Source organism: Canis lupus, chromosome 27 (genome assembly GCF_011100685.1).
Source record: "Canis lupus familiaris isolate Mischka breed German Shepherd chromosome 27, alternate assembly UU_Cfam_GSD_1.0, whole genome shotgun sequence".
Classification (NCBI taxonomy): Eukaryota; Metazoa; Chordata; class Mammalia; order Carnivora; family Canidae; genus Canis; species Canis lupus.
The window spans coordinates 30,269,748-30,297,240 of NC_049248.1; the positions used below are offsets into that span (position 1 = coordinate 30,269,748).

General features: G+C 38.2%; 1 protein-coding gene and 1 pseudogene across 9 annotated transcripts in view; one reads left to right on the forward strand and one right to left on the reverse strand.

The window, feature by feature from the left end:
* The window catches only part of FGD4 (FYVE, RhoGEF and PH domain containing 4), a 214,618-nt gene that overhangs the window by 160,674 nt on the left and 26,451 nt on the right, over positions 1–27,493 (forward strand). For 8 of the 9 annotated variants that reach the window (XM_038577224.1, XM_038577223.1, XM_038577230.1 and 5 more), the window contains 6 exons: positions 13,646–13,735; positions 15,991–16,136; positions 16,548–16,704; positions 21,246–21,384; positions 23,908–23,966; positions 24,527–24,673. In XM_038577224.1, coding sequence (XP_038433152.1) covers positions 13,646–13,735; positions 15,991–16,136; positions 16,548–16,704; positions 21,246–21,384; positions 23,908–23,966; positions 24,527–24,673 — 738 coding nt within the window. Of the gene's footprint in view, positions 1–13,645; positions 13,736–15,186; positions 15,287–15,990; positions 16,137–16,547; positions 16,705–21,245; positions 21,385–23,907; positions 23,967–24,526; positions 24,674–27,493 lie in introns of those variants that run through there. The other variant, XM_038577232.1, reaches the window with a different exon arrangement.
* LOC119866404 lies at positions 3,462–3,868 on the reverse strand (annotated as a pseudogene).

The window sequence follows — 27,493 nt, forward strand, 5'->3', positions numbered from 1 at the left end:
GAACAGTCATTAATGAGAACTGACTTGAAAATCATCTCAGCTTGAGCTTGTGTAATTTTCACTGCTATCTAGTGTATTTTGATCAAGAATCACTTCAATGGGGGATCCCTGGGTGGCACAGCGGTTTGGTGCCTGCCTTTGGCCCAGGGCGCGATCCTGGAGACCCGGGATCGAATCCCACGTCGGGCTCCCGGTGCATGGAGCCTGCTTCTTCCTCTGCCTGCATCTCTGCCTCTCTCTCTCTCTCTCTCTCTGTGACTATCATAAATAAATAAAAATTTTAAAAAAAATCACTTCAATGGTGAATACAGAATATTGTTACTTTTACTATGTAAGAGATAAAGAATACCTACTTCATTGAAACTATTGTCCTTACTGCACTTTAGCAAAGCTACACTCCTCCAATATTTAAACTGTTTGCAACATCAGTGATCTAGAATATAGCCAGACACCTCTAGCTAAGCAGATAGTTTTTTTTTTTTTTAAACCTCTGAACTAAATGAAAATTGTGAGTACTTGGTGACACCTTTAGCTCTTACCCGTAAGGTGTTATCAGTATTTTCAAATTAAAGTTAATTATGTATTACAAGAGATTAAAAGACTGAAGTCTACTAAGGAGGAGATGTCGTTATAAGGAACATTAAAACCCATAAATGACAGGGGGCAGAAGAATGTCACATGTGCAAACAGAGCTGCATACTTGAGGGCATCAGGGGTAACAGTGTTATAATCCTGTTTGGCATCACGAATTTGGGTTATCATAAATAGCTTAACTATATTAAGAGACTCAGGTAAATGGGTCAGGACATTTTAGAATGAATTTCATTTAAAAATGTTTTTTTATTTTCTCAGATTTATGTGCTTCAGTGGGTAAGCTTCATTAGAAATGCATTAATGCAGAATGCATTCATTGATTATGCCATCTAATAAACACTTCTTTTTATAGTTTTCATGAGCCTTTTAATATCCAAGATATATTTTAGCAGGTTGTATTTGTAGATCTTTCTAAGATTTATTCACTGTTTCCTTCTTCTGTATTTCATATTGTATAAGCCAGATATAAATATGCAGATGTGCAGTTTCTAAGACTAAAGTTGATATAAATTACAAATCTGCTATTGGCAACATAAGCTCAGGAAGCAGTTTTATCAAGAATATTTTACATTTTAAGTTAATCATTTTGCCAAAAATGAAAAAATTATATAATAAAGTGAGGAATTGATGAAGATAGAAATTTGGTAGAACTGATAGAGAATTGATAATTTTTTAAAAACCTAGATTTTGAGGCATTGGGTGGCTCAGTCAGTTAAGTGTCTGCTTTGGCTCAGGTCATGATCCCAGCCAGGGTCCTGGGATAGAGCCCTGCCGCATCAAGCTCTCTGCTCAGCCAGGAGTCTGCTTTCTCTACCTCTCCCTTCTCCCCATGCTTGTTCTGTGTCTCAAATAAATAAAATCTTTTAAAAAAGAAAAACTTAAGTTTTTTTTCTAGTTGTTTTTTAATTATCATTTTACTTATATTTTAATATGAACCTAGAGAGTTTATAACCTTTGAACATACTCAAAAATTTAAAAGATTATCATCTCTTAAGGAAAAGAATAACAGAATCAAATTCAGAAGTATTGCAAATTGAAAACCAGTGCTGTAATCCAGGTTAACTCACTTTTCCTTTTTTTCCTTTAATTTCACTTAATTGTAAAGCTTAACACTGTTGATTTTACAGGATGTAATATGAGGTATCAGAATTTTCTGGGAGTTCAAACATAATGCTGACCTTGGTTGTCCTTTTTAATGATGGGCTACAAGTTCTTTCTTTGTGAGGCTTTAAATTTCTTTACCTTCACTTCTTGAAAAATAAAGGGGGACAGCTGTTGAGATCATGTTAGACTTGAAGACAAATAGTAAGTTACTCCTTAGCTATTTCTTCTCTTGCCAACTCAGCTTCCATTCCAAGAATGTGAAAGACAGCAGGAGCAATGGCATTATCCAGCTTCACTAACCAGTCTTTGTTGTTGCTAGCATTACAGTGAAAGTTCTCACTGAAACTGTAAGAGTTTTAAAGCAATGTGTTGAATAACAGAAAAGTCCCACTAACCATATGGTTGGTTCATAAAAGTCTTAAAGATAGCTTTTCTCTGTTCACTTAGAAATAAATGGTGGATTTAGAAAGTTCTTTATTTTGTGGAGGCTCCATTTAGTATATTGGAAAGGTGTAAGAAAGCAAATTGAGACAAAAATGAACTTCAAAGAACCTGTACCTGAAAAACAAAACAAAACAAAAAAAGCCCACACACACCTGTTCCATTTGCAGATTCAGTGTGTGGGACTGAATGTGTTAGGTGCTAGAAACAAATGAACAAGACATGCCCTGCCTCTAAAGCCTCGGTGTACCCAGTAGAGAGACATAGTCAGTCACCATACTATGGTGCAATCCATGCTTTGCAAACATAGATGAGGAATGGTCTGCGCCTGGAGGAGGGCTGGTTAAGGGGCAGGCTGCTGAGAAGCAGTTTGTTTGAGCTTGAAGCAAAGTTGTGGGGGTAGGGAGGTTGCTGGGTGGTTAAGAATCAGTGGGGATGGGGTGAGGTAGGGAGGAATGGCTATATCTAGGCAGAGGCAAAGCATAAGAAACGAGCAGAGGCAAGTGGAGAGATGCCATATTTGTGGGTGTTTCTGGCCCTATAATGAGGCCAGAGGGCTAGAGAATTGAGTGAGGGGTAGAAGGATAGGCTTAAAAAGAAAATATAAGCTGTGGACAAATTGCAGTGGGTTTGTATGCCTGTGCTGTATCATTTCCCCCTGAAAACAATGCATTTTTTAAATTGTGGATAAAAATTAATACCCATAGAAAAATCAAGACAATGGAGCAAAGCATAGAGAATACAAAAATCACCCATAGTTCTGCCACTCAAAGAGAGCTCCTTTAGTATTTAACATTCCAGCTTGTTTTTCTGAGCTGACTTTTGAAAAAAAAATTTTTTTTTCAGTAGTCTAATGTATAGTCATTGTGCATCCTGTTTTGTAGGATTAAACATAGGTGTTTTCCTGTGATATTTCAAACTTTCCATAAGCCTAATACTATCTGGCTTCAGAGGCACTTAATTAAAGTATGGAAGTGGCATGATTATACATTGGTGGATTTTAGAAAAATGAGTCAGATAAAAGGAAAACAGATGGAGCAGTTGTAAGGAACTGCAGTAATCCAGGTGTGAGAGGATGCAGTTCTGGACGGATGCAGCCCTGCCCGGATGCGGCAGAGGGTTAGGACAAGGAAGAGAGATTTCTGAGGGCCTCCTGATGGAGGTAGAGAATGAGTCATGTTCAACTCCTAGCTTGGATGAAGTGGCAGATGGTATATCACCTTCTGAACTACAAGAGAATAGTAGTTTTGTTTTTTGGTTTTTGGTTTTGGTTTTACCCAAGGAGTTTATTTAAGCAGACCTGGGCACCAGCAGGCTCTGCATCTAAAAGAAGGTGTTGGGCCTCTTGATGGTGAAGCATGGCTTGTGCTGATGACAGAAGACCCGATGGGGCAGTGGGAACTTGATCTTGGAGTCGTGGACCTGCTTGACGGCTGGCTGGTGGCACTTGATGGCTGCAATCTCCTCCACCTTCATGATTTGGATAGAGTAGACCCGGGCATGCATCGGGCACCCATGTCTCGGTAGCACTGGGTGACTGCACCTGCAGTGGTCAGATCCCAGTATTCCTGGTACATATTATGGGTGCCACTGCATGAATCATAGTGCAGCCAGATGCCAAAGTTCTTCACCCGCAAGGGAGATTTCTTGAACACCTGTCCACAGTAGACAATTTCTCCAGAAGACTTCTTCATCTTCTTCAGTTGAGACATATTTGGAGGGCAGAAAAATTGAGTTTAGACGTACTGAATTTGAGGGACTTGTGGATGTCCTCATGACGATGTCTAAAACAAAAATGGAATACTCTAAGACATTATGGTCTGTGATTCAGGATGAAGACTTTAGAATAAAAGAGATGAGTTCAAACCCCAGCTTTGTCACTTACCAACTAGGTGACCTCAGACATGGTACTTGAACCTGATTTGGCAGGCCTTGGTTTCTTGACATGTTAATGAAATAATTGAGGTGGCAGGCAGGAAGGAAAGTAATTGTGTATGGAATGATGGCAGGGAGTAGAGTTTCTAATTAGGTTAGTTTTGTACTACTCGTTGATGGCACCTGTAGGACATCCACTAGGAGATATTAATTAAGCAAGTGGAAATACAGATCTCGAGCTCAGGAAAGAGGATAAGCCTGTAAGAGGATGTACATAAGGGTGTGATTAATATTGCCAAAATAGAATGTGCAGGAACAGGAAGAAGGGCAAGGACTGAGCCCTAGAGAGCACAGAAATAATCAAAAGGGGAACATAGTGAGTTGTGTGAGAGGAAAGAGAGAGCAATGTCATGAGAACTGTAGGATTTGGGGGAGGGGACACAGGATTACTGGTGAGCCAATGAAGATGGTCATCATTTAGAATATGGAACTAGGATTGATCTGGAGGCTTTGGTCTTACTGGGACATTATAGCCAACTAGCTCAGAGAACCTGGGTAATCAAATTAAATGCAGTACCAGTTATATTGCATACACTTTTTGCAAAGCACTGCAGAAAATACAAAGAGGAAACAGCTGAAATGGAGGATTGAGATAAATAACCATTACTAAAATATCTTGAGGTAAAGGGGAAAAGAGAACTCAAAGATAAAGTCAAGGTTCAGAGCATGGTTTAGAGCATGGCTGAGAGGGTGACTTCTTCCCTGTTAGCATAAATCAAGAAGTAGGGAGAGTCGGGAACTCTGTGCACAAGGTACTAAGACTGCAGTGCAGAGGTGACTAGGTATGGTGCTGAATGTGTCGGTTTGGGATGTGCCCCCATAGAAGCCAGTGAGATAGCCTCAAGGGGTTGAGGACAGTGAAGGAGGTTAGCTCTTGTTGGGGACTTGCGACTAAGGTTCTGAGGGCCAAGGTCAAAGGTAGTGGGCGCAATCAGCAGTCTCCCCAGCATTTGCTGAGTGACCTGAAACTCAAGAAAGAGAAGATCAAACTTACAGTGGGAGTGGGGCAAGGTCTGCAAGTCAGCAGTCCCAAGAGAACAATGACATAATGGAATCAAGGATAGGGTTTCACAGAATGTTGACATGAACCAGGAGGTTTGGGAAAGCGAGGTGTTTGGAGATCACAATGCATATAAAGATGCTATTTAGTATGGGTAGGAGAGAAATGGAAAATCCAGATCTTAAAATCATAGCAGTTGTTTGTGGCTACAAAACAAAACGGGCACCGGGGTGGCTCAGTGGTTGAGTGTTTGCCTTCAGCTCAGGATGTGATCCCTGGGTCCTGGGATCGAGTCCCACCCACATCAGTCTCCATACAGGGAGCCTGCTTCTCCCTCTGCCTGTGTCTCTGCCTCTCTGTGTATGTCTCATGAATAAATAAATAAAATCTTTAAAAAAAAAAAAGCAATATACTAAAACCTGGTGGTCAGGAAGACAGACTCAAGAGCCAGATTCTCAAGGTTTGCAACCCAGCTCAGTCACTTAGAAGTTGTATGACCTCGAGCAGCTCAGTTAAACCTACCTGTACCTAAGTTTCTTCATGTGCTACATGGAAAGAACAAGGTCATAAGGTTATTATGAGGCATGGATCATTGAGTCATTGTAAAGGATTAGAACAGTGCCTTAAAACATAATGTGAGCTGTTAAATAAACATAAAATAGGGACACCTGGGTGGCTCAACCGTTGAGCATCTGCCTTTGGCTCAGGGCCTGATCCCGGATTTCCAGGATCGAGTCCTTCATCAGGCTCCTTGCATGGAGCCTGCTTCTCCTGCCTCTGCCTGTGTCTGTGCCTCTCTCTGTGTGTCTCTCATGAATAAATAAATAAATAATAAACATAAAATAAAATCCTGTTTCCTTATTTGTAAATCAAGATGAACAGACTCATGGCCAGAGATGTCCCTTGATAGTTCCAAGGTTCAGCATATCCTGCCCGGTGAGTATCCCAGCAGCTGTCGGTTCCATTTAAAGCTGGCATGCCCCTTTGTGGGATGCACAGAGATAATTTTGCATGCCACTTCCTTTTTTAACCCTGGCTTCCTATATTTTGTGTGTTTCTCTTGCATGAAGACCATAGGTTTTTTCCACATAGTGCACTCATTTCTATGCACGAGGTTTTAACTCTAGGGAATTATCAGAAATACTTGTAAGTGACCCAATTACTTTGATGTTCTGTGTAGATTTGGGATAGGTTAACTTAGTCATTGATTGTAGGTATGTATTCAATTCTTCTTTGTGCCTGGTCTTTTATTTCTGTAAGAGGCAAAGGACAATATAGTCTAATGTATACTAAATTGAGTATGAGAAGAACAAAGTTCTCTCTTTGCTACCACTTCCTGTCTCATCTTGTGCAAGTAACTAAATTGTCCTTCTCAGTGCAAGCTCTCTTGTCCTTCTCCCCACCCTATCTCAAAAAGCACAGAATGTAAACCTTCTGATTAAAAGTTCTCACTTGCCTATTCTCCGGTCTTGAAATGAATAAATAGTGTAGAGGACATCAGATTGGAAAAATATTGCTGCTGGGTGGAAAGTAGGCTTGGACTTTGCTCCTAAAACTTCCTGAAGGATCATGCAAAAGTAATAAACTATTTTTGTGGTACTATATAATGAAGCCCTGGGAAAAGAATAATGTGTGTGCATCATAGTGAGTATTCTTTTTCGTGTAATGTGAGCCTGGTGATAAATTTCTTGCTTGATTACAAATCTTCCCTGAGACCACATGACCGTCCTTATGGCATTATTACATGATCTTAATTGAACACAAAATCTGTAAATTATTCCCTTATCTTCTCTCTTCTTGTCCCACACATCCATAGAGACTTCTCTTCCTTAAAGATATGTAACAGAGCGAGAACTTCATTTTCACAGACCTCAGTTTGAATCCTGGCTCAGTCTCTTTCTAGCTGATTTGGGGGCAGCTTACCCATCCCTCATTAAGACACTGCTTCCTGGGACGCCTCCAAGCCCTGCCTTCGGCTCAGTGTGATCTTGGGATTCTGGGATCAATTCCCACTTTGGGCTCTCTGCAGGGAACCTGCTTCTCCCTCTGCCTATGTCTCTGCCTCTCTCTGTGTGTCTCTTATGAATAAATCAATAAAACCTTAAAAAGAAAAAAAGATACTGCTTCCTCATCTATAAAATGAGAGGTTAGCAATACCTGCTTCCCAGGAGTATTAGGAGGATTCCACTGGATAATTTGTGTGAAGCACATGCAGTAGTGCCTAGCACAGTAAGTGCCCTCTAACTAGTGGGGGCTGTCACTGTCTCTCACTTGGGATACCCTCCCTTGATTTCTCTGTTCCTTAATAGAATGAGAACAAATCTGTAGAATTCTGGAATATGGGAATGAAGGTGTCGAGACAAGTTAGAGATTTAAAGGTGCTTTTTGGGATGATAGGCCAATTATGTGACATTCAAATATCATTGTGATCTCATTTTAAATTATCCACCTGGGGGATCCCTGGGTGGCTCAGCGATTTAGCACCTGCCTTTGGTCCAGGGCACGATCCTGGAGTCCCGGGATCGAGTCCCACATCAGGCTCCCGGCATGGAGCCTGCTTCTCCCTCCTCCTGTGTCTCTGCCTCTCTCTCTCTCTCATATAAATAAATAAATAAATAAATAAATAAATAAATAAATCTTTAAAAATAAATAAATAAATAAATTATCCACCTGGACCCGCATAAAAGACCTTAATATCTAGGAAGACATTAAAAATGACCTATCAAAATGTGGATGTCAAGTGTTTATTCCCTAAGTTTACTCATCTTTTTATGAAAGAATGGACCCCAGGGAAAGCAGAAACACATGTATTCATACAAAGACACATCTGCCTTCTCCATGGACGAATTTAATTCATTAGGGAGAAACTTGAAGCATTCATTCTGGTCCTATAAAACCCAATCACTTGCATACATATTATTTTAGGTATAACCTGCCTGTAATGAATATATGGAACAAGCAATAAGAACTTTTAGTAGTTTAGGTTTAATGTTTTTAGAAAAAAAAATTTTTTCCTGCTTAAAATGAAGTCGTGAGAACATGTACTGAAAAGTTAAAAAAGCATAACTGAAGAGTGGCAAAGCATGATATCAACCTCTGATTCTTTTTTATGTAATTGAAGGCTTTGCCCTTAAAGCCTCTTTTAGGAAACTCTGATTGTCAATTAACCTTTGTGAAGTTCGTTCCAAAATATCTGCTCCCCTGCTTGGTGGTTCTGAGGCATGTGGCAGTGCATATGGCACGGCGATCTTGAAGAATGAATCACCAGCTCTACCCAAGCATTTTCCGCCTGTCCAATAAGTGAGGCCTGTGAGCTGCAGCGGGGGCACTTTGTCTGGGCTCCTGCCATAGGGAAGAGTCATGCCAAAAGGTCTGAAAAGAGCTGCAGGAGCTGGTGACATCTGTAAATAAGGAGGCAGAACTGACTCTGCAGCATATTCATCAGCCAGCGGGCACAGTGACTAGCAACCAGGCTGAACCTGACCTATGAGAATGGAGCAGATATCTGCCAAAAGGTTACTGGAGGCGTGAAAGTGCACAGCCCTCGCCCAGGAAGTGCACCGTGCAAGAGAACTACAAGAGAAGCAGAGGAAAGTAAACTGTGTAATCTTTTACTGGAGGAGGCGTGCTTCTTCCCTTTCCAATTTGGATAGTTTAGACATACTCTGCTGTATTTTTGTTTGAGGCAATACTCTGAGAATCAGCTTTCAAGATGGGGATATAGTTTCATTTGCAAGTGAAAAAATACTTTATAGAGGAATATGGAAAATAAGATGCTTTTTTAATAGCATATTTATGATTATTTTAAAAAAAAGTGAAGTCTGCGTATTAGGTTCCAATAGAGACAAATAGGATTTTTTATCAAATATTTTATAGCCATTACTATTTTCCAAAGAATCACGAGTATATATGACTTCTTAGTAAAGTGCTAAGCACAAAGTAGGGGTTATATAGTTTTGAAATAGCAAATAATGGGCAGCCCGGGTGGCTCAGCAGTTTAGCGCTGCCTTCAGCCCAGGGCGTGATCCTGGAGACCTGGGATCGAGTCCCACGTCGGGCTCCCTGCATGGAGCCTGCTTCACCCTCTGCCTGTCTCTCTCTCTCTCTCTCTCTCTCTCTCTCTCTCTCTGTGTGTGTCTCTCATGAATAAATAAAATCTTCTTAAAAATGGCAAATAATAAGAGACAATATTATATAACTTGACCTATTTAACTGTCTATTAAAAAAAAATACCAGACTATAATCCCAGTGTATGGGCAATTTTAAAACAACTGTGTTATTTAAGCATAAGTCTGATAGAGTAGTAGAGACCCATGCATGCAGACAGATCATGTATTTCTCTGTAAATGTACCCACAGATGAGTTTCAGTAACAAATTCAACATTAGAAGCCATCATATCATTACATCAAACATGACTGAATTTTTAATACATGATAATTCTTACTAAAATGTTGAAAAGTCTGCTATAAATAGAATGTATATTAGAGAAAGAATATAAATTAAAATGCCTAGTAGAGGGGATCCCTGCGTGGCTCAGCGGTTTGGCGCCTGCCTTCGGCCCAGGGTGTGATTCTGGAGTTCCGGGATCAAGTCCCACATCAGGCTCCCTGCATGGGGCCTGCTTCTCCCTCTGCCTCTCATTCTCTCTGTGTGTTTCATGAATAAATACATAAAAAATCTTTTTAAAAAATGCCTAGTAGATACTGCTTTTAATTTACAAGTAGACAGTTTGTATAGTGTTAGTCTGTTCCCTTGCAGGTACTTACTATAGCCTTGTTTCTTGTTGCAGAGAAGAGTTAGAGTGAGCGCCAATGATTTACTGACCATGATATAAAATCCCATACTCTCTTATATGACTGGAATCTGATTCAATTACCTTTTAACTGTGACTGGGGGCAAGTCACCTGGCCTTTCTGAGTCTTTGAATTCTGTCTTGTTACATGTGTGTGCTGCCTATAAACAGGAATAATGTATCTATTTATAGATTAGATTTTTGGAGTTATATGGATTAGTCAATTTATATATGTATAGGTGCTGCAGAAGCAAGCACAGGATTAGTCAATTTATGTAAAATATAACAGTGTCTGCTGCATAACAAGTAATCAGTGGGTAAATGTTAGCTGTTCTGGTGAAATTGTTTGAGTCTGTGATTTCCTTTAACTCCACCACAAAAATCCCTAGTAACTTCTCACAAAGTGAAAGTGTGTGAGTGATTAAACTGAATGTCAGCAAGTTTACTTTTGCTTATCTTTGTGTTGGTTTTGGCAAGGTCAGGGACCTAACATTAGAAAAGCATCTGTGTGGAAGGACACAGCTTTTGCTAATAACTGCTGGTGTCTCCTTTGGATTTTGCAAATTGTGACCAGGATACCTACCATTTGCCGAGTTCAGCCAAAGTATGATTTAGAGTCAGCAAAAGATAGTTTATTATAAGCTTCCTATTTAAGATCCTGTAGGATGTAGAAGACCTCAGGAGTGACTTCACTGCATAGCAATAACAGACAGTATGACCTGTTGGTTAATTAATTCTCTGACTCATAAGAGGTGTATTTTTTTTTATTATTATTATGGCACAAACTTTGCTGAGTGGTTTTTCTTAAAGGTATTTGTCAAAACCAGGATCAGAACATATGAAAATGTGTGAATGAGTCAAAAAGATAAAGTAGTAGTAGTACTGCTATTAGAATAAAACTAAGAGCTTGGAAAGAACAAGCCACTAGTACTAATGGCAACATGGATGTATCTCAAATGTATTTTAAGAAGTGGAAGAAGCAAGACTCAAGGCATGCACGTACTGTGTGATTCCATTTACCCAACATTCTGAAAAAGGGCAGATCTGTTAACAGGAGCTGATGATAGGAGAGGAGGTGTATAGTGTTGATGCAGGTCAGTATTTCTTGTATGTTGAATAGCATAGTGACCTCTGAAATGATTTATTTCTTATATATTTACTATGTATTTGTATTCACTTATTATAGGTTTGAAAGTCACATTTCTAGTACATTAATTATTTTCTCCTCTATAAATAGTAATTGCTTAAAATTATTTGAGAGCTTTTCAATTTCACAGAATACACCCCATGTGTTTCATAATATTTCAGTTTTCCATGCTAATCAGGATGCTTCTAACTACAAATAACACCAGTAATATTCAACCTAGCTTAAATAATAAGGCAGTTTACTAGCTTCATTTCTGTGGTTATAGGGTGGTTGCTCATGGCACTCAAGCCTACAAGTATCCTCATTTACATAAAGCATCAAAGAGATTTATTTTTCTATTGCTCCTTCTTAAGAGCAGGGAGCCCCAGTGCATATTCTTGCATGTTTCATAGGCTCCTGAAACAATCACCCATGTATTCTTGATTCTTACACCAATCAGAGCCATCTTTTTGATCTGGGAAATGAGGATAGTTTCTCCAAAGGAAAGGCTACATAGTAAAAAGGTAGATGCCCTGACCAAATCTGGTTATCATTAAGAAGTGGAGGGAAAGGGCAGCCTGGGTGGCTCAGTGGTTTAGCACCTGCCTTTGGCCCAGGGCCTGATCCTGAAGCCTGGGATAGAGTCCCACGTCAGGCTCCCTGCATGGAGCCTGCTTCTCCCTCCGCCTGTGTCTCTGCCTCTCTCTCTATCTCTGTCTCTCATGAATGAATAAATAAAATCTTTAAAAAAAAAAAAAAGTGGAGGGAAAAGATGTCAAACAGGCAAACAATAATGCTTGTACTTTACCCTGAATTTATTGTTTAACCAAAACTTTGTCTAATTGTGGGATTTAATGACTACACAATTCTTATTTCAGAGTTTTTGAGGCCACAGATTAAACAGTACTATGTTACACTACCTAAAGACTTAACATAAAAATACCTCACTTCAGTACTCCTGTAAAAGACACTGGTTTAAAATATACTTTGTTCTGCTTTGGTGTTAGAGTTTTTACTAAATTCTGACTGCTTCATACTTGCCTAGAATGAAAAGGGTACTTCAGCCAAGTAGCTAGGTAGAAATTTCTTACAAAAAGATGTTAAAGAAAAAAAAAAAAAAGATGTTAAAGTATAAAATAGACAGTAAGTTCTAATAGGACCAAGGCCAAGAGCTTTGTATAGTTGAAGAAGGCTCCATGGATAAGGAATGGAAATTAAGCAGGCCAACCCCCCAAAAAACAGTCTTAAACACCTAGAAAGATGAAACAAGAATATATACCATGCAGAGAGGATCAAAAGAAGTAAGTTTTGGGAATGGGCATGGACATGTTTGGATAATGATGGATGAGATTGGTGTGTTTGGAGGGAAGTGTGCCTGCAGCAATAAAATTGGGAAAAAGTCTGAGGAAGTGAGTAAAGATGAGACTTGAGTAACCTGAATGATACACAGAGTCTGGATTTTATCCTGCTGGTGAAAAGAGGACTGTTAGAAGTTTTCTGTCTATGGAAAGTAAAATGATCTTGGCAAAGCAGAATTAGAAAGATTGCTCATAAAACAGCATAGAAGGTGAATCTAACTAGCCAAAAAATAGTAGAATCAGATCTACTGGGCTGATTGGATTGGGCTTGGGATATGGTATGAGCAAAACCAGGTGGCAGTGATGAAAACTTAAAGGATAGATACTAACAGTATGAGTAGGAGCTCATAGCCAGGTGGATTTTGTTGTAGGGAACCTAATTTAGAGTGATTCAAGATGCAAAGACAGATTAACTGGAAAGGAATGGAACGCTTGCCAGGCTGGTAAAGTTCTGGTGGGAGGGGGTAGGAGGTGGTAGGATAGAGGTTTTCCTGAAAAGATGAGTTTGGTCTTACATTGGCAGCATACCAAAGTGGTAGTAAATGTCCAACAATAGTTAGGTTTGTGTGATTGCCACTCATTCATTCATTTATTCAGCAATATTTTATTGAATGCCAGTATTTTATTGAAGCATTGTAGTAGACAAGAGAGAGCTATCAAGTTATCAAGAAAAAAATATTCCCATTCTCATAGAACTAGCAAAGCTTTACAAATATATTTAAAGGCTAAGTAGACATATACTGAGGAAATAAAATGTTTGTGTTTAAAATAATATGGGTAAAGAGAGGAGAGGGGAACATAGATGAAATAAGATTAACAATGACTTGATAGTTGTTGTATCTCAGTAATGGATACGTGCTGGTTCATTTTACTGTTTACTCATGTGGTTGAAATTTTCCCTAACATTTTTTTGAAAGGCAAAAAAGTTAGATACATAGAGCTAATAATTAGACAAGATATCTGACAGAGTGATGAAATCATGTGTAAAGAGTGGCCTAAAAGAGGCAGAGAGAAAATGAGCCAAATACAGTGTCTGAGAAAGATAAAAGGTATTTCAAGGACAAAGATGATAGTCTTAATTTTGACAGAGGCTAAGGATGTTGTAAGTTAAATCTAGAGGATTGCTTATTTTTAATTTTGTTCATTTCTGGTTGGCTGACCCTTTGTGGCTAAAAGGAATTGGGTACATGAGAAGCTTGAGAAAACTGTTTTGACCATTTGCTAAGGTGTTTATTACTTGAAAAATATGTCCAAGCTTTATTTCCTAATATGTGAACATCTATTCTACTTTTAGGAAACTAATGAGGAAAAACTTCACAAAATAGCCAATGAACTTTTGCTTACAGAAAGAGCTTATGTCAACCGACTTGACCTCTTAGATCAGGTAAGATTTTCCTTTTCAGGGTTGTTTTTTGACATTTGTACATCATTTTTAGCAACTATATGAGGGGCATGACTGTTTTTGGCCAGTGAAAGCTTTTTCTTCAAGGAAATCTTTAGGATTTTTAGCTTTGTCAGTGAATTCACTAGACACAAAAGGTTTTCAATGCATAAAGAGCAGATTCAAGGACTCTATGAGTCATGAAATGCCTGTATCTTTCAACACTAAACACTGGTATGTTTCTTGACCATTTATTATGATCCTAGAGCCATGTTACCATTATCATTTAAATAAGAGAGGAAAAAATAAAATAAGATGAAATCAGAGAGGGAGACATAGAGACTCTTAATCATAGAAAACAAACTGAGGGTTGCTGGTGGGGAAGGAGTTGGGGAGATGGGGTAACTGGGTGATGGACAGTAAGCAGGGTATGTGACAGTAAGCAGAGCATTGGGTATTATATAAGACTGAACTGCTGAACTCTACCTCTGAAAGCATTGATACATTATATGTTAATTAACTGAATTTAAATTTTAAAAAAATTTTAGAAATATAAATAGATTGGTGATTTGAATTCCTATGTGATTATGTCACTGATTCTATTTGCCTCGTGTGCTCTTCAGCCCCATGTGAGTCATCTGAATTAATAGGGCCAGGAGAAATTTTGAGCATTCACTCATTCCAGGTTATAGGAGACATCTAATACAGTGCCTGGTGTAAAGTTGCATACTCAATATTTGTTGGAAATGACATTTACTTTACTTTTCCCAATTTTGTACTTTCATCATGGTGGAGCCTTGAGTATCATTTCAAATATATGTTTGCGAAGAAAGTTTTAAAATGCATCATAATTTTAAAAAATTAAATGCATCATAAGAATCACTTGAAAACTAAGGCATCTTAATATTATTTTAATGATAAAAGAACAAGATAATTGGTAGATTGCTAATATAGACTCCTCTTATTAAATGAGAAAGTTGCCGTGTTTGAGTGTTAATTATAAGAAGCATTGTCCCACTTCTGCCTTTGGAAAACTAGAACTTCGTGGCAACAGGCCTCCTTATCATCAGTTCCTAGAGTAAACTATGGCCCTGTTAGAGTGAGCCTTAAGGGGCCAGATTAAGGGTTCTGTTCTTTGAAATAATGAGTTTGTGACTTAAAACACTCACTTTCTGAAGAAATTCATTGTTAAGTCCATCAATTCATGTTGAGTTTGTACCTTTGAAAGAATTTTTCTCCTCGTGAGGATTACAGACCTGAAATGTTGGATATTCCCATCATGGAAATGTGTCTTGTCCTCTTACCAGGTTTTGCGGGTTTTTGTTTTTTCTTTTTTGTTCTTTTTTGTCAGCTGCTATTGCTGACCTTTTAGAATTTAGAGTCTTAATTACTTAAAATATCCTATCTATTGGAGTCTCCAAGGACATAATTTTGTGTTCTTTTTGCCTCCCAAGAAAATGCAGTGGAGGTGAATTTAGAAAATTAACAACCATCTGGACATTATGAAGGAACAGACCTCCTTCTGCCTACATTTAACAGAATGGCAATTAAGAGGTATAGTAGCCCTAGTGGAGTATAGCTAAGACTGCAATTTTTTTAAATTGTTTTTAAGATACTCATTATTTTGTACAGGAGAAGATCTTTTTATCCTCGTATAATTGTTCAAATTATCATGCATTATTACTTACTTAAAAGCAAGAAAACATCTGTGAACTGAAATACTCTTTTATTTATCCATTGACCAGATATTTATTAAGCATTCTACTGTGGGAACTAAATTATGATAGCCTCCCTCCCTAAGGAGGCATATAGTTTTCATAGGGAAAATGATATTTATGCCAACAAATTACAATAAAGGGCATTATGATATACGTGCCATCGAAGCCATTCAAAACAAAGAAGAGTGAAAATTACCACAATTACTGTTGTATATAAAGCTTTCCACCTCTCTTAACTCTACTTACAGATAGGAGTAAATTTACTCCTTTACCTCAATTGGAAATTCTCTGGCATAGGAAAGGTTAACCCACCCCAAATAGAGGCATAGCCTAGGTTAGAGTCAAGTTTTCTAATTCTAATTCCTGGTTCTTCTCAATCAAAACATATATTCGGACATTTTGAAAATGATTGATTTCTTGAACCATGAACCTTATTTCATTGATTCAACAAAAGTTACTGAGAGCCTACTATATGCCTAGCACAGTGTTAGGTGGTAACCAATAAATTTGAACTAATGTTTGCTTTATTCTCTTATTCAGGTATTTTACTGCAAATTATTAGAAGAAGCAAATCGAGGCTCATTTCAAGCAGAGATGGTGAATAAAATCTTTTCTAATATCTCATCAATAAATGCCTTCCATAGTAAATTCCTATTGCCAGAGCTGGAAAAACGAATGCAAGAATGGTAAGAGGAGTAAACAGCAAATGATATACCTAAGGAAGTCACGTTAGATGCTGTGTTATTTGCTTTTGAATTGAAACAATAACGCTACACAGAGAGCTATAGCCAAACATTTGTGTTAAGTTTTTATGGTAAAGACCACTGATAGAAGTTGTGGTACATTTTTAGCTTTGGTTGAAAAGGATTTCATATCTGCTCTCCAAACTATCTTTTAATTAGTGGAGATGAGATATCAGGGGTAATCCGGAGTTTTAAAAAGGTGCTGCTTCGTTTTCTACCCATCTCACAGCAAGGTGGGTCTGATAAAGCACAGAGCATGTGTAGATCACTTTATCTAAAGTGATCACTTCATTTGGAGTCCTATTAATTCACTCTATAAGAAATCTTAATGACCTGTTTTTCTATTTTGTACAGGGAAACCACCCCTAGAATTGGTGACATCCTTCAGAAATTGGCACCATTCCTTAAGATGTATGGAGAATACGTGAAGGGATTTGATAATGCAATGGAACTGGTTAAAAACATGACCGAGCGTATTCCTCAGTTCAAAGCAGTAGTAGAAGAAATTCAGGTGATTGGACTCTTTTGTTCAAGGCTATGAATTAGTTTTTCTGCAGAAATCATAATGCCGTCTAGATCTAAAGTTTAGATTGACACATCTTGTGAAACCCTGCATCTCTGGGATTACAGCATTGGTCTGTAAATTGAGACCTATTTCTGAGACCGCCAAATTCCATGCTATTCTGAATTATGCAAAGATGATCTCTGCAAATTTAACATGTTTATTGAGCACGTGCCATGTGCTGAGCAGTAAATTCTCTGCTTTTGAGTCTAGCTTTTATAAAAATACACATAAAATTATAAGGTGAGCTCCCATTCAGGTCTCTGCCTTTCTTCCTTTCAGAGGTTGAGATAATGGAAGGAATATAGAAATGAATATAAAGAATGAGTGCCATAAACCCTAACATTCTGCAAACATTATTATTCTGGATTGTGTGTGTGTGTGTGTGTGTGTATCACTTTATATATGTGTTCTGATTTTTTTTTTTCAATTTCACCAAATCTGGATAATATACTTTAATAACACCATGGTAATTTCTATTTGATTCTCTAGTCAAAGTGGTTAGTAACTTATTATTTTGTAAAGTTTAAGTATCAAAAAGGAATTCTTTTGATCACATAAGGTTCTTGGGGTGGGGATTCTACTGCTCCTTTTTTGCTTTCTTTTGTGCTATCTAAATACTTTATATTTTACCATTTTAATTCCTCTAAATTTTAATCAGTTTCTCATTTAGTTTTCCTACTGTTTGTTGGAGAAATTATAAAATAAAAACTAATTTATCACAGTCTACTTCAGATTAATACTAACCTGGGCAGTCCAGGTGGCTCAGCGGTTTAGCGTGATCAGCCCAAGGCGTGATCCGAGAGACCCGGGATCGGCATGGAGCCCTCTTCTTCCTCTGCCTGTGTCTCTGCCTCTCTCTCTCTCTCTCTGTGTGTCTCTCATGAATAAATAAATAAAATCTTTTTTAAAAAAGATTAATACTAACTTTAATTCTGGTCGACTCTAGGCATTTTGCTCTATTGCAGCTCTGTTCTCCCATCATCTGTGCTTTTAGTTCCTATAGATTACCGCTGTATATGTTTCATCTTATAATTACAGTGATGTAATTGTTATTTTATACAATTTTATGTCTTTGAAAGAAGGGAGAAAAAAAAGAAGGGAGGATAAAGACAAAATATATCTATAAATATATTTATTAACCCATATATTTATCATTTCTGAAGTAAGTTCCTTTCTACATAAAGTGGTAAGTCTTTCTTGTAAGGCAGAGATTAGAGATTAGATAGCAACAAATTTTCTTGGTCTTTGTTTAGTTGGGAATATCCCTCTTTTTCCTATACTGTTGAATTGTGTTGCTGGATACAGAATTCTTGGTTAATAGTTTTTTTTTTTCTTTCAGCAAAATGAATGCCGTTTCACTGTACTCTGTCCTCTGTTGTTTTATATGGGAAGTTACGAATTGTATTGATATTTTCTGTATGTGCTGAATTGTTTTTCTCTTGTTTTCAGATTTATCTTTTTGCTTTTGTCTTTCAACCGTTTGAATATGATGTGTCTTTTTTTTTTTTTGAATATGATGTGTCTAATGTGAATCTTTCTATATTTAGGTTTGAATTTCTTAGATGTGTACTTTTTTAAAAATCAATTTGAGAAGTTTTCAGCCATTATTTCTTGAAATAATTTATTTCAATTACATATATATTGGTATTCTTGTTGTTCTACAAGTTTCTGAGACTGTTCATTTTTCTTCAATCTTTTTTCTGTTCTTCAGATTGTATAATTTCTATTAATATTTCTTTGAGTTCATTGACGTTTTCTTCTGCTGTTGAGTCTCTGCGGTGCATTTTTTATCTCAGCTCTTGTCCTTTTCAACTCCAGAACTACCATTGGTTCTTTTTATAATGCCTGTTTCCTCCTTGGAAATTGCTATTTATGCATTCATTATTGTTATGCTTTTCATGTTTTTCAAATACAATTTCATTTCTTTGATCATTTTTATAATAGCTCCAATTGAAGTCTTTGCTGGCTACATCCAGTATCTGTGTTCAGAGACAATTTCTTTTGATTGCCTTTTTTCAGTTTAGTAAGTAGTAACAGTTTACTGTTTCTCATATATTTTGCTGAATATAGGGCATTTTAGATAGTCTGTTGTAGCAACTCTAGGTTTTGATTTCCCCCACTGAAAGTGGCTTTGGTTAGTTTTGTTTGTTTATTTAGTAATTTGCTTAGGCTAAATCTATAAAAGCTGTCTTCTGTCTTTGCTGATCATTCACACAACCTCAGCGAAGAAAATTATTATCTAACCTCCCCCACTCCCTCCACCTCCAACCACAGCTTCAGGCTAGTGGTGACATTGGTCTTCCCCACTAGCCCACCTCAAGACATTTCCACTGACAGTGTCGCTAGGTGTGTGCATTGCCCACCACTCCAGATCTAATAATGAGCTCTCTTCAACTTTAGCAGAGATGTGCCAGTCCTCACAGCCAGTCCCACCCAAAATGAACCTTCTAGTCACTGAACCTTCTTTAGCTGAGGGAGGAGTGGGTGTTCACCCCAGGCCAGAGTGCCACAAATTCTCACTCTTCTTACCCAAAGGTCTACAGTTTTTAAAGCATAAATGCTTTTCAGATTGTTCTGTGCCTTTGGTCAGTTTCCAGATTGCTAAAATGATGGTTTTATCAATCTTGTCCAGCTTTCTAGTTGCATTTCCCAGGGAGGATTTTGCCAGTCTCCTTCCTCAGCCAAAAGTCCTGCTTCTTTCCATTCACTTTTTATTTCTCTTCTCTCATGATTAAGCACTCATCTACCTTCTGAATGCTGGCTCCTTTCATTCTTTTACTAGCCCCTTTTGCTTATACTGAAATGTGGACAGAGTCCAGGGTTGACCCTTCACAGTCTTCTTGGCCTTCACACCCTCATGTTCCTGAGCCTTTAACCATCATGTCCTACAGATGCCCCTAGGGTCATCGTTTCGAGTCATTTCCTACTTCTAAACTGTCTTAGTGGATTGGGAACCAACCAACTAAGTTTAGAATTCAACCACTTAGTCACTGGACCTTAGAAGACTCTTAACTTCTCTGAGCCACAGTTTCTTTGTGTAAAAATGTGGGGATCAGTAATATTTTCCTATGTTTCATATACATATAATATGTAATAATATATATATTTCCAATACACATATGTAATAGGTTTGTTGGAGAAAATCAAATGAGATGGCTGAACCTATAACATTACAATTTTATACTTTATTAAGGAAAGCTGTTGTTTCTTCAGCTTCCATGTTGATTTCAGGCTCTTTTTTCCTGGTCTACAACAATAGCTTCCAAACTAATTTTCCCACATCTCCCCTAAAGACACACTGCAGTAGATTAATGTTAATACATCTCAGATCTAATGAGATTGCTCTCCTGCAGGAAATTCTGCGTTAGATGAAGCAAGTCTAAACTAAGCTTATCTTAATACCCCAGATTACCTTTTCTTCTTCATCCTATGTTTCCATATGTATATACACACATATATATCTTATTTTCCAACAAAACTTAACATGTTTCATATCCCACTGCCGTGGGCCTATTCTTCAAGGTCCTTCTTCATGCTCTTGTCCCCTAGTCTTCTTCACTTTCCTTTCCACCAGAGGCTGCGCTCATCAGAGTTCATGTTGAATGCCCTCTTTGAAGGCTTTAGTTTCTTGTTTGCTTGAATGCAAACATCATGTCTTAGTAAACCTTCATTCCCCGCAGTGCCTTTATCATGGTATGAGTTCAATGAATATTTTAATAGGATTCCTGCTTTGTTTAATATGAATAAGAATACATCTTATTTTTCAAATAATCTTTTCCCTGTCTTATATTAACAGCTTATTGAAAGCAAGGGCTATAGACTCAATTTTGCTGTAAGAAAAGGAGATCTATTTCCAGAGTTCAGTTTCTAATGGAAAAGACTGTCGTGGCCTATGAAAAATTAAAATTTTGTGAGAGATAATAAGATGCTCGATCTTGTCATTCTTCTATGTGGAGTCTTTTTTAAGTTTAAAGGAAGTGATATTTATGGTAGCCTTATTATTAAATAGTTTCTGCTGAGTCTAAAGTCATTTAATACGGTTGTACTTAGTGAACCTCATTAAATATATGCATCTTTTAAAAATCTCTGGAGTATGATTCAATACTGTGGCCACAGAAACTCTTCTAGTGACTAATTGAAGCGGTTGCCAGCAATCTGGAATCTTCCTTAAAATTCTGCTTGATTTTTCTTTCTGTTCTTATACTAGATTAGTGGGTCTCAGACTTTAATGTTGTAAGAATCTGGGGTATTGAAAAATGCATATTTGCAGGCCTCAGAGATTGTGGTTTCATAGATTGGGGTGGAGTTCCTAATTTGCATTTTTAATGGTGCCTTTGGTCTATCTGAGGCAAGTGATTCACACACCACCCTTTGTAAGGAAACACTGTCCTTGATAATACTGAAAATACAGAAAAATACTGTACAACAGTGAGTTTTTAGATTGGCCAACTTCATTTTATCTCTCTTTAAAACCTTTCTCATTATAGAAACAGAAGATCTGTGGGAGCTTGACTTTGCAGCATCACATGCTAGAACCTGTTCAGCGGATTCCCCGGTATGAGATGCTCCTGAAGGACTACCTAAGGAAATTGCCCCCTGATTCTCCGGACTGGAATGATGCTAAAAGTAAATATTTCTCTCCCACTCCCTTTCTATTATGGGGTAACCAGTGGCCAGGCAGCCTTGTGATTTAAAGAGCAAGATGTGTCTCACAGCCAATTTAGTAAAATATTGCTGCCAAAAAATAACCTCACTGGAAATTGTCATCAACATCTCAATTAGGCAAGCACTTCTGAGCCCAAATCACAGGTTTAGAGCAATGCAAATCACATTTATCATGCTGATTTCACGTTAATCATTAACTTGGAAATCTGAAACTATAGTCTTAGAGACATCTGGAATAGCAATACACAATTACCTTCTCACAGGAAGAATACAACCATTCAGAATTACGGGTGCTGCTGGTTAATTAGATAGGCTGATGCATCCAAGAAAGCTAAAATGACACTTACTATGTAAAAATAACCCTAGCAAAGTTGGCTCTACCAACCCTAAAAGAAAAGAGAAAATGATGCTTTTTAGTGTCAGTTAACATTTTCCCAGGAAAACCTTATTCTTCCAGTTATCTTCTATTTTTTCATTAGATACTAACAAATGGATTCTTTTTAAGGTTCAGGAGTTACGATACTTTACTTTCTCGTGCCTTTTTATTTTTATTTTTATTTTATTTCATTTTTCTCTCGTGCCTTTTTAAAAAATCAAAGCAGGGGAGCCTAGGTGGCTCAAATGGTTAAGCATCTGCCTTCAGTTCAGGTCATGATCTCTGGGTCCTGGGATGGTGGCTCCCTCCCTCCCTCCTGGCCCAACAGGGAGCCTACTTCTGCCTCTCCCCCTGCTCTCAGGCTTGCTCTGGCTCTCTCTGTCTCTGTCTCAAATGAATATATAAAATCTTTAAAAATAACTAAAAAAATCAAAAGCATATGACTCTTGATCTAGGGGTCATAAGTTCAAGTCCCACTTTCAGTGTATAGCTTACTTTAAAATTTTTCTTTTATTAAAAAATAAGTAACTGAAAGGCAGGATACAAATTTAAGAGATAGAAATGACTTAATGTCAATTACTAACAATGTTGTACAATCTTAAAACATTGGTACCTTGCTAATAATTTCTTGTCATTATTTTAAGTGAACCCTGTTGAGAGAGGAGGAACACAGAATATAAACTTTGGTCTTGGCAGCCTGGGTCTTTTTTTTGAACAGAGGCTTTCTCTGATAGATTTTTCCCACCCCCAAGTGAGTCAATGACCACAGGAACTTCTCTTCTTCCCTTTCCCTCTTTATAGTTTAGAATTATCCTGACTTGACTTCTTCCACTTTCCACTTCATGCCCACTTCCCACTCATCTGGGCTGAGTGGTTGGTTTTGGTGGCCGACCTAGTGGTAGGATTAAAGGTGGGATCATCACTGCTACTCCTCAAACTGCTGATTCCAGGTTATTTTATTTTGTCTCCCTCTACCTTCAATCCTGCAGGGAATGCACAGAATTGCCCCAATCAGGATAGTCCTCCAAAATTTAAATAAAAATTCAGCGTCAAAAAATGAGAAAGTTAGCAACACTATAGGGTATTTTAGAACTCTCTTTGCTCTTTCCCATTTCCCTTTGCTTCCCATTGCTCTTTAAACTAAAATTGTAAGGAAATCACAGAAGTGCTTTTAAAGACCCAAAGGAGGGGAGAAAGCAACCAAAGTGCATTCTGTTCAGCCATGGAACAAAGAAGACAGAGAGAATTTGGTCCAGAAGTAATGAGGTTGTTGCAGTAACAGAATTAATCAGGCTGGTATTCATAAGATAGAAAAGAAAGAGCAGGACATGATTTAGGATTGAGGGCATTCCCTGGGGTTGATCCAGCAGGAGGCTTCAGCCTGCACAGCTTTTCATGAGCAGTGAGTGCCAGAGCTCCTATCTTGCCCATACCAGGCAGTTCCCATTCCCATCTCTCACACCACCTGCTCAGCAAAAGAAATTTCCATTAGCATTGGCATCAGAGGATTCCCCTTCATCCAACCAAAACTAGAACTGTGTACGTTTTCCCAAAGAAAGTTGGTTATGGTTGGTGGTTAATTTGCTTATAAAACTCCTAAAATAGTATTACTGCTGTAGTGTTGTAACTTTGAAACAGAAGATGTAGGTTCCAGTGTGGCCCCACAGTATCATAGTTGTGTGACCTTAACCAAGCCACATCACTTGCCATTTGTTTCATCTGCCAAGAGGAGCTAGCTAACAGACTCTCCATTCAAGGTTGAATAAGAATGAAGGGACATAAAATATATATGAAAGCATCTGGCAAAGTGCCTTGTGCCAGTCTGGTGTACATGGTATTTATTAATTTTGAAGGTCCGTTATATAGGTTATATGTATAGTTGTGTATGACTATTTACAAGGAAATGTCCTTCAAGTTCCAAGTAATCTGCTTGCAAATGAACTTCTGAAAAGTATCCATATTATAAATAGAAATTGCCCCAACTTTTGGTGTCAGATTTGGTCAGCGGTGTCAGATTTTCTTCTTCTTGCTGTATATGTTACTCAACTATCTAATAGCATAGAAACAACAAAATATATTTATTTAATTTTCTTTTTTTCCCTATCTAGAATCACTTGAAATCATATCTACAGCAGCAAGCCATTCTAATAGTGCAATAAGAAAAATGGTAAGTGATTTACAAAGGAAATGGGAATCTTGTAGTTAGAGAATTGTCAATAATATAGCCTCATGTTATCTGCAGGTGTGAACCAAAACGAGTTGATACAGGTCAACAAAAAAGATTCTTTATAAGGCAGCTTGGGTGGCTCTGGGGTTTAGTACCTGCCTTCAGCCCGGGGCATGGTCCTGGAGACCCAGGATCGAGTCCCACGTTGGGCTCCCTGCATGGAGCCTGCTTCTCCCTCTCCCTGTGCCTCTGCCTCTCTCTCTCTCTGTGTCTCTCATGATTAAATAAATAAAATCTTTAAAAAAAAAAAACCTTAACTACTGGGGTCTATTCTTAAAAAAGATTCTTTATAAAATGTTTAGTGTTGTGTGGAATAATCCTCTCCTCTCTTCTCCCAGTTTTCATTTTGCCCATAACTGACACATTTTATACCAAATTTATGCTTAGTCCCATTCCCTTCTGAATTATCCAAATTTTTGTTAAGGTCATTGTATTATTAAAGCCACTAAGATAAAACTTCCTTTTATTTGGTCTTGCTGTGTTTTGTTTTAATTTCCTAGGAGAACCTGAAAAAACTCTTAGAGATTTATGAAATGTTGGGAGAGGAAGAAGACATTGTAAATCCTTCAAATGAACTCATAAAAGAGGGACAGATCCTCAAGCTAGCTGCTCGGAACACATCAGCACAAGAACGCTACCTTTTCTTGGTGAGTATTCTGGTGTGAGCTGGTCACATACAAATAATTCATAAATATGGTTCTGGACCTCTTGGAAAAGCAGGATGCTTGCTTGCTTACCAAAGCAGTTCTGTCTAAACTGGTTTAGTCGGCACTGCCAGGGTTCCACAGAAGGGACTGTCCTTAGTAACTAAACCTTGTTCTTTCAAGGACACCAATCCTAAGGTATTTTAAAAATAATTTTTCTGTGTCCTTACCTACCACGTGTCAGTTACATTAGTAACACACAGCTGAACACACAACCTGTGATGATCTTAGCTATCAGTGTGGGGGGCGGGGTTGCGGGGACTGATAGATTTTCTCACATTTTCCTTGTTTCAGAGCCACTCTTTCCTTTCATTCTTAGAGGCTGACAGGTACCATTTTCTGACCAGAGTTCTCTTCTTAACCCGCTCTGATCACTACTTTTGATCTTTCCAGTCTGAGAAAATGTATTCTCAAGGTTGTGAAGCTCGTGCCTAAAATCTCTCTGTGAAAAGTGTGTGAATTTGCCAGAGAGTTCCTTTTTACCGCAGTGGGTCCCGGTCCCTTCCTTTACTTCCTGGAAATGACAGTTAGTCTGGGGCTTATCTCAAATGTAAGAGCTCTTCTTGGGGCATCCAGGCCATTATGTTTTTAGTCTCCTAAATCTAGTTCTTTTCTGTATCTATTGATATAATAATAATTACACTAATAGCTAACATGGAGTAACAATAAGCTACGTAAATGTTAGTTATTGTTAGGATTGTTATTCTAGTCACAGAAACAGAGATACATTGGTCATGAGGCTGCCCAGTACCAGGTACATGATAAATTCTCAGCATATTACTCACGTCTGACTTTGTGCTGCAAGGCAGTCATCTCATCAGCCATAGTACGAGTTTAATTGGGGGCTTACAGGTTTTTGCTTTCTGGTTACAGCCTCCTTTGAAAGGAAAATGTACAAGAACTAAATATCATGCACAGGGGTGGTCAGTATCTCTCATTTTTCGAAAAGAACATTAAGTCACCATATTGCCTAGCTGTTTTCCCAAGTTTGTGTAACTCAAGAAAATTGAAAACATACATCTACACAAAACATGTTTATGAATGTTTACAGCAGAATTGTTCACAATAGCCAAAATATTTGGAGATATGGATATAGTAGGATGTCTATGCAATGGAATACTATATGGCAAAAAAGAACAGAATATTGGTACATGCTACATGAATGAACTTTGAAAGCACTGTGACAAGTGAAGGAAGCCATTCACAAAAGCGCACACTCTATGATTTCATTAAGTACAATGTCCAGAATAGGCAAATGTGGAGAGGCAGGATATAAGTAGTGGTTGCCTGGGACAGGTGGGGAAGAGGAAATGGACACAGGGTTTCCATTTGGAGTCATGAAATATTCTGGAATTAGATAGTAATGATGGTTGCACAATTTACAACTATGTTAAAAACCATGAATTGTACGTTTTAAAAGGGTTTTATGTTATGTGAATTACATCTCAGTAACTTTAAAAAGTTGATAGATGTTGTCCAAATTAACTGTAAAAATCTTCATTTGAGCTCAACAAAAGTACTTCACCTCTCAGAAGTTACAAAGAGAGCTAAAAATGTATAAAGGAAGGATTGTGATGTCCTTGAGGGTTCAGAGGTCTATTTATTTTGAAATGTAGGTTTTGTGATTCAGGTATGATGAGACCACCAGATCAGGAGACGATTGCATGAGAAAGATCATTATACTCACAGATTCCCAAAAGGAGGGGCATGCTTTACCATGGGGATTACATGAGAAAGCACTGGGGTCCATACGGAGGCAGAGGGAGCAAGGAGAAAATGTGAGCAAGAGCCTTTATTGTGGGTTCAGTGAGAAGGGAAGGGCAAGGCAGCATAAACAGATTTAGGATTTGCTAGTTTAAATAATTCCATCAGGCTCTGGAGCATACAGGGGCTGTTGTCTGGTACCTGGCGCTGGGGGTTTAGAGCAAGGGAATACTGGCCCAGTGTAGAAGAGCTCAAGAAAGGAGGCAATGGAATTTGGCCTTTGGATTGGTTGCTTTCCATATGAAAGACATGCTTACAGGTGAGTCATTTACTACTTCTAGGAAGTGGGCAACCCTGAGAGGGACAGGTCCCTCCATTGTCAGCAAAACCCCAAGATGTCAGAGCATCAAAAATACAGAATAAAAAGACATGCTTAATACACTCTTTTGGGCAAAATGCATGGGAGTTAATGTGTTCCCTTTGCCTTCACCCTTCCTTTATGGGCTTAGGCAATTCTCCTTTCCCTCTTCTGTATTACAGTTTCAGTAGTTAAGCTTCTAGCTCTGTGTCTAACCAATTGCCTTGGTTTAATTTTCACATTTGAGAATTATCTGGAAATAGTTTAAGGTTGAATACCTTGTTGCAGAGCCAAATTAAGCAGCTCTTTGGAGGACAGATGGCAAAGAGCCTTGGGGGAATACAGCTGTAGTGACTTTGAAGAAAGGACCCATCTTGTTCCAGTTATTATAAGCTATCAAACTTCTCTTGCCATTGCCTCCCAGGAAAATGGAGTCATAAAGCAGGAGTTACTGGAAAGCATTTTCGTCTTGTGAAGACCATCTTAGAAGCATTTCTGTAGGTCCATTCTATTAATCCCTGCACGCCACCCACCTCCACCCCCTGCACTGTTCTTGTCACACACACTCCTCTTGCCAACACGCTTTTCTTCCCATAGAACATCTTGGTTTTTTGTATGTAGAAACTTCAGAAGTACCATTCTTACTTTTCTTTGTCTCTAGGAAGAAAATGAGGGCTAGTCTTCTGTATCCTACTCTGGTT